Here is an 8,149-nt window from a genome sequence, read left to right as displayed (position 1 = left end):
AATCCAAAATGACAATTTATAGTTTCATGCATTACATTTCGTGTGCATGAACTACCCCGAAATTTAAGACATTAGAAATAATGTCTATTTTGGTTTGGGGAAGTACATGCATACGCAACGGGAGGTAATCTAAATTACACTCTCTGCCATAACAAAAACCCATGCATCATGTAGTGTAGCTTAGTATAGCTTACATTTAGTTTAGAAATCATGCATCATACTTGCATAATTTCCTATCATATTGGCCATTGAGGACAATGCCCATACTATTATGGGGATGGGAAATTCTAACTTGACTTTTATTCAAAAATCCAAAAAAATCAAAAAATTTCGGAAAAGTCCAAAAATATTGAAAAATTAAAAATCCAAAAACAAGTTCATTTCTTTTGTAGTGTAGTCTTTTTTTTTTTAGGTGAAATGTGAGTATATTAATATATCAAAAAACAGTCATACATACAAGGACAATGTTCGAATCTCAGCTAAGACATTCTAACATATAAATCCTATGCTTGCCTGCCAATCAATGGCACCATTGCTTCCTAGATTAGCCATTTTGCTACGAACTCTCCTCTGAATAAGCTGCTTCAGTTGCTGTGCTACAATGTCAGGTCTCTGAACACACAACTGATGTCTCGTACTGTTTCTCTGAAACCAAATGGTATACCAAAATGCTACTTGAACACACGCAGAGGCCTTCCATTGCAGTCTGTTCCTGTTTGCAGCTAGTAATGCATTGGGATCAGGCATTGGCTTACCTATCCATTCTGCAATTCTATCCTTAACCTTACTAGTGAACCTGCACTCTGAGAAGAGATGATCACTAGTCTCAGGCTGTTCCCCACATAAAATGCATTCATCATCAGGGCACAAACCAATAGCATGTAGCTTGGTTCTCAAATTTAGTCCATCTTGCATAATCATCCAAGCAACTATAGAATGTTTTGGGATGTTCCAATTATTCCAAACAAGAGTAGACCAGGCAGTTTTGGGATGCTGACCCATCAACCATTCATATCCATTACTGATAGAGTATCCTTTGGTCGAAGAGACCCAAAGATTATCATGAAAGCCACTTTTAATCCTTTCCTTCACCTTGCAGATGCTCTTCCAGATCCAGGGGGTGTCATTTCCAGGAGTATAATCATGCCATTCAGCTCCCTTTAAGTACACATTAGCCACCCATTTGATCCAAAGCCTATCAGGCTTTATATATAACCAGTTCACCAATTTCCCCACTGATGCAACATTCCACAGCTCTGCTTTTTTAATTCTTAGACCTCCTTCTTCCTTTGGCAATGTTACTCTATCCCAGCCAACCAAAGGAACCCTGTGGTACTCAGATGAGCTACTCCATAAAAAATTCCTGCAGATAGCCTCTACTCTTTTGATCACACTCTTTGGGATAATGAACATGGCAGCCCAATAATTGTAAAGAGTGTTAAGTACTGAGTTTATTAGAACCACTCTTCCTGCATAAGATAACTTCTTTGCTCCCAGGCTACGTATTTTTGTCACCATTTTTTTCTTTTGTAGTGTAGTCTTGTATATATTATGTTTGTCTATCCTTGTTCACATTGATCGACTATGCCACATCCGAGACATGAGGATATTGAAGACCACATGGTATGATCTTTCCAATCTCCTTTTTCCTCTTTATGTTAATGACTATGTGGCTTTATTTTGATTGATGCGGTATAAACAATGTGAATTTAGGACTTGCATTTAGATTATTTGGCATATTAGTTGGTAGAATCATATGCATTAGGATGTATAAATGTTAGTTGCATCATGGCATGTAGTTTGCATGTTAAAATTTTTTTGTGAAACCGTCTACTTGGGAAGCTTGACAAGTGTATATAGGCCCTAGTAGATGCTTTTTCTTCTTAAGACTTTGCTTGTTAGAATACTTGTAAAACACCCTAGGATGTGTCATGCTACTATCCTTTGACCCATGGATTAAGGCCTAGTCAAGAGTACCTTGTGGTGTGATAACTCCTTGGCTACCGTTTATTCCAAGGTGACCCTTGAAACCATGCAACCATCATCCATCCATGTTCTACCATACATTTTTGTCATCAAAGGGAATGGGTACAAAAAGAAATTGTTCAAAATTTGAGTTCAATAAATGAAATGAAAAGTGAAAAAAGTTTGCACAAATTGCATCAAATGAAAAGAGGAGCAAAAATAAACTCCTAAAGCTTCAAATATAAGCACCCTCCCTACAAATGGGGTGACTTTGAAAATGTTCAAAAGAAAATGCAAAAAGTTGAAAAATTGTCAAGTGTTGAAAATGCCAAACATCAAAGAAATGGCAAGAAAGTGTTCTCAAATGTCAAATGCCACAAGAAATTGGGGGGAAAAACAACAACAAAAGCAAACTCCCAAATAAAACTCAAAATATTATTGATCCCTTTTCCATCGTTCCACTTTTGTGCATGGTAGAGAGGGGACGACCCTTCTTCTTCTCTAGGCAAGAAGGCGAATTCCGCGATCCTCTAGTGTTTCTAACACTATAGGGAGTCTACTCTTGACGAAAGCATTTAATGATTGAGGACAAAGGTACCCTAGCTTGACACAACTTGGAGGTGATTTATTGGTATCCTTCTAGGCTTAGTAGTTTGAAGAAACCGTATCTATGATGGAATGTGTACTCTTAGATTGCTTCCCTTGTAGATAATTTCCTCCACTTAGATGAGGAAAGTGGCTATTCTTTTGTAGATGCATCCATTACTTGATTTTGTGTGATTTAATGATTGGATGTGTCGCCATTTTGGCAAGACCCACCTTGCCTTGCAAGAAGGCATCCTACCTCATGGTTGTCTTGTTGTGAGTTGAAGGGGCGGAGTGAGACCCGCTAATTGTCTCATATCGGCTATGCTATTAGGTTAGTTTAAATAACGATCCTAGTCTTTGTCACCTCTTTACTCGGGACGAGCAAAGCTTCGGTTTGGGAATATTTGATGTAACCATTATTTGAGCATATTTTGTCTCCGAATTAACCTTGTTCCCATGCTTTTTAGTGCATATTTAGGTCATTTATTGTCTTTAGTCCTTTGTTTTGCATATTCTTTGAGGTTTTGTTCCCTTGGTAGGAAAGGAGTGCAAACCTTGCATTTTCATGGCAAAATAGAGCTAAATTGATTGAATTCAATGACCAAGCATCAAAGAGAAGACAAGACTAGAAGGCCTTTGTACATATTATAGTAGTTGGGCAATGATGAGAAAAGATCCTTGCATCTCCGACAAGATCCCCGAGGATTATTGGAAGAAGGAGGAAGAAAAGAAGAAAGGAAGAGGCTGACCCAGAATCCGAGCGGATTGCCCTCGGGACGCCCGTCCAAGACCAGGAATCCGAGCGTCTTTGCCAGAGGGACGCCCGTCCAAAAACGTCACAATCCGCCCGTCCAGCCAGACAATCCGCTCGTCCAACAAGGCCACAATCCGCTCGTCCCGTGCCTTGGACGCTCGGATTGTGCTACAACAATTTTCCATTTTCTCCTTGTTCTATGAAGGATGCGCATATCTCGGAAAAACCGGCAAAAAGGAGACTCACATATTTTCTGAGAGGAGCGATTCCTCAAGGACTTAATCGTCATTTAAGCCCTTAGTAAACCCTAATTTGTGTACATAATCCCCACTATAAATACCCCATTAGTCTAATTAGATAATCATGTTCTTCTTATCAATCTCTAGTGTAGTTTATATCATTCTAATCTCTTCTTAATCTTGTAATCAACTTTTAATCAAGTCTTAAAACAAATCTCATTCCTTTAATCTCTCTTTTGTTTATCTTTTATTTTGAGTAATTGAAGATTATTTGGGTTATTATTGGGAGATTGACAACCTTCCAATCAATCATCAAGTACTTGTATTATTCTTTGCTTTATTATTGGAATCATTAGTAGGTATAATTCTCTTAATCCCTTTTTAATTATTGTTAATCATCTTCATTTATTCATCATGTCTTGCTTTGTTAATGTGATTGACAACCTTGTTAACATGCTAAACTTGATAATGAGTGAGTAGTTTCCTTAACTAGGGTTAATGGGTAATTAGGGGAAACCAACATGGGGAATGATTCATGCTTAATTTAATATGTTTTCATAGTTTATTTGCTTGCTTGTTGTGATCTCAACTTTGTTGGAGCTTGTGTCCTCCACAAATTAGTGTGATAACATTTGTAAATCTCTTACAGGTTCACAAGGGTATACTTCGTATATTTAATCAGTTGATTAACGTTTACCTAATAACGGTTGGCTTGCTAGAAATTTTGACGTTATTATCATACAGATGGCGGTGATCAACTGGTCCCTAAAGGTCACACCTATAGGATGTGTTTGAGAAATGTGGTTATAGAAATATAATCACATTGATGCCCAAAATGACTAAAACGTTAGTCAATGTGTTGATGAGATAATTATTTAATGAAAATTAAATAATATTAGTTGAGACGAATTAACTGTCAATTCGTAAATTAAATATAATAAGTTATATCTAATTAAATGTATGTAATGTTAGCTTGGACGAATTATTCTGTTAATTCGTAATTAAATATAATCAGTTATATTTAATATCAACAAGATGAATGTGTCATAGTGGCAATAGTGAGGGTACACATACTAAGAGGTCTTGGGTTCGATCCTCACTAGATGACAATTCAACACATTTTATATATTTTTAGAAAGACCAAAATTAAGGAGATTATATTCCTTATTCGGTCAGATGGGCCGAAATTAGGAGAGATTTATTCTTCCTAATTTTCGGTCAGTATAAGAAAGAAAGGGAGAGAATTATTCTACCCTAATTCCTTTTCTTGACCTAGCCTCCTCTCTCATCAGAAAAAACACAAAACAACTAAATTTTACAGAAAATTTTAGATCGATTCTAGCACAATCAATACGGCATATCTCATATCGTCTTGGGTGCAACTGATAGGCGAATATCAATTTTGATATTGTTCTTAGGCCAATTTTGCTAGGACCGAAGGTTAATTCTGAATCCTTTATACTTTTTTTATGTATTTTGTTTATGATTATTGATCATCACTGTTAAATTCGTTATAATCCTTCTATATTAAGGGAAGTATACAGATTATTTCCCACAAGTGGTATCAGAGCACTAGGCCACAAATTTTAATCTTGATGATTTTCATAAAAGTGTATGTAAACAACATAAGGAATTTCGAAAAGAGAAAAAAAAAAAAAAAATTTCGGCTGTAAATTTTTTTTTTGGCCGTGAGGTAAATTTTTTTTACCGTCTGTTTTTTTTCGGTTTTCCCTCTTATTGTTGATGATTTAATTTCCATATGATTCATACAAATTATTTTTTTAACAGTTAAGATGATAATAAAATGAATTTGTAGATACCTTGATTTAATTCGGATTAAATTGAATTGTATATGGGATAGTCATGACGATGATTCAAGAACTTGTTTTTGCTATGTAGTTTTAGCATATAAGATTAATCATGTTCATTAATTTATTTGCTAAATCATGTTCTAAATAGCAACTGTAAACTTTTCTTCATCGTTTTTGATCTAGGGCTTACTGCCGCAAAGAAAAAAAAATAGACGGCTTAATTTTTTTTTAGGGTTTTGCCTTGGGATTAAAAAAAAAAATACGTTTTCTGTTTTTTTGTTTTTTTCCTTGGATTGCCGAAAGAAAAAAAATTTGGAAAGTTTTTTTTCTTTTGTTTTGCCTAATTGCCAAAAAAAAACAAAAGGGGCCGTTTTTATTTTCAGCCGAGAGCAGCTGGAATTTAAAAAAAAAAAAAAAAATTTTGTTGTTTATTTTTCCAGCCGAGACCAAATAAAAAAGGGGATTTTGTTTTGTTTTGTTTTTGGCCAATTAGATATTGTGAAACAGTTCACAATTTAAAGATACCGAGTTATTTTTAAAGCAGTTTAAAATTTTGACGGATAGAATTCATATTACAAGTTTAATATGGATTAAGAATGAAATGAATGTGATTAATTGCGGAATTGTCACTTAATTTAATTTAAATAGGTGGTTTGGATAAATTAATCAACATTATTAAGGAATTGTGTCATGTATGTTTAATTTATTTTTAGTTGATGCTTTTAATTTTGCTGAATGAATCGATTGAATGAATTTTTATTTACGTATTTAATTTTGCAATCGGTTGTAAATTGTAATACTTAGTGTGGCCTTAGTCAAATTATGTTTTCGTAATGAAGGAAACATGATTTTTTTAATGTAATTATGAGATCTCGAATCTCCTTTATTTTTCCTTTAGTTTTTGGGTTTTGAAATTAGAATGTAATAAATAGGTTTATTATGTAAATTTTATTTATTGTAATTTTCAAAAGAAGACTAAAGATGGAGATTGGAGCTCACTCCCGCTACATGGATCAAGATGGAACATCAAGACAAGCTTCTCGGGTCCAAGGAGGATTCCAAACTTGTATTTATTGTTCATTTTGATAGGATAGGGCACACTAGGACTTTTACTGTTTTTACGTTTTCATTCTTATTGCTTATCATTCACATGTTAGTTTTTGCATCATATTCCGCCTAAAACCAAACCACCTACTACTACTAAAATGCATGAAAATTGACTCATATAGGTTGTATGTTAGTTTTCATGGACATGCAAATGTCACAGTCTTTAAGCCATCACCTTAGTTTATTCATTCTCGCATGCTAGATTATAGTTCACTTAAAATGAATTAAAATAAAGTTGATGGGATCTTCCTCTAAAACGGAAATTGAGATTAGTCTTTATAAGGGCAAACATCTATGAATCCCTTCTTCGTCGGTAGGCCTAATATGACCCCTTCTACGTTGGGTAAGTAGTTGTGTTGATTTAGTTTACCTCAACATCATAGTCCGAAGAGTTTCTCGTGATTATGATGGACTAAAGATAGAATTTACAGAAATTTATCGACCAAGAATTCTAACGGTAGAATTAGCTAAAAGGTTAGCTTATCAATTTACAGAGAATTGAGTCTTGAGATCATTGGTCAATTGTATAAATGTTTTGAGCCTTCGCGTTATGACAGTAGTTCATTAGACTTAAAATACAAACGATGCACATGCTTATTATTTTTATTCTTCTTCTCGCAGTGTAGAACACATTTATTTTGATAATACTGTTACAACAAATGGCTGGAAATAACGAAATCCCAATGCCGAGTGTCACACTTGGACGCGAGTCCTGGCTTAAAATCTTTATGGACCAAATGAATCAGTTCACACGTCTGAAAAATGACGGGTCCAACTTTGCGGACTGGGAGGCGGCACTACGGAATGCTGCCATTGCTGACGGTAAGCTCAAGTACTTAACTGAACCAATACCGCCAAACCCAGGCCCAAATGCAAGAATCAATGATATTGATGCTTATAATGACTTCGCTATGGAAGCGGGTGCGATAAAGAACGTACTCATATTTGCAATGGAAACCAATTTGCAGAGACGCTTCATTGCCCAGGGTGCAAACAAGATTTTCACCATGCTCACTAACGAATTCTCAAAAGCACCGAGGATCGTTACATATGAGCATACCTGTCGCTTCTTTGATGCGAAACTCCAAAAGGGCCAACCGGTTAGCCCACACATTCTTCACATGATTGAGAATGTCGAGAAGTTGGAGACACTTAATTGCAAAATCAGTGAGAGCATTGTCATTGACTGAATGCTTCATTCTCTTCATGATGGTTTTGCCCTTTTCAGGTCGAACTACTACATGAATGACTTGAAAAAGAGTACTCATGAGCTACACTCCCTTCTCGTACAGACCGAGAAGGATTTGAAATTGAGTTGGAGCATGAAGCAGGATGTTCTCACGATTTCCAATAAAAGTAAGGGTAAGGGCAAGGCGAATGGCGACCTAGCTGTAGGTAAGCCAAAGTTTAAAAAGCCAGGAAACGGTAAGAGTGCGCCTGGTGAGACTAGTGGCTCACAGGGCAAGGCAAAGAGCAAGGGCGGTGACATAGAGTGTCACCATTGTCACAAGACTGGACATTGGAGGAGGAACTGTCCCGTCTACCGTGAGGACATCAAGGCAGGCCGCGTCGTTCCTGTTGGTATGTCATCTTATATTCATATGATTGAGATTAACCATGCAAGTTTCGGAACTTGGGTACTAGATAATTGGTTGTGGTTCTCATCTCAGGTAATCATTTGCGGG

The 8,149-nt window shown here is 36.0% G+C and overlaps 1 protein-coding gene across 1 annotated transcript; it reads right to left on the bottom strand.

Annotated features, from left to right (window-relative positions):
* Nucleotides 1–489: 489 nt before the first annotated feature.
* LOC141649503 (uncharacterized) lies at nucleotides 490–1,518 on the bottom strand. The gene has a single exon (XM_074458191.1). It carries the CDS (start codon nucleotides 1,516–1,518, stop codon nucleotides 490–492), a length of 1,029 nt encoding a protein of 342 aa, XP_074314292.1.
* Nucleotides 1,519–8,149: the final 6,631 nt, after the last annotated feature.

Source organism: Silene latifolia, chromosome 3 (assembly GCF_048544455.1).
Source record: "Silene latifolia isolate original U9 population chromosome 3, ASM4854445v1, whole genome shotgun sequence".
Taxonomy (NCBI): Eukaryota; Viridiplantae; Streptophyta; class Magnoliopsida; order Caryophyllales; family Caryophyllaceae; genus Silene; species Silene latifolia.
The sequence above is the reverse complement of the archived record's forward strand: the minus strand, read 5'-3'. Positions and strand labels throughout refer to the sequence as shown.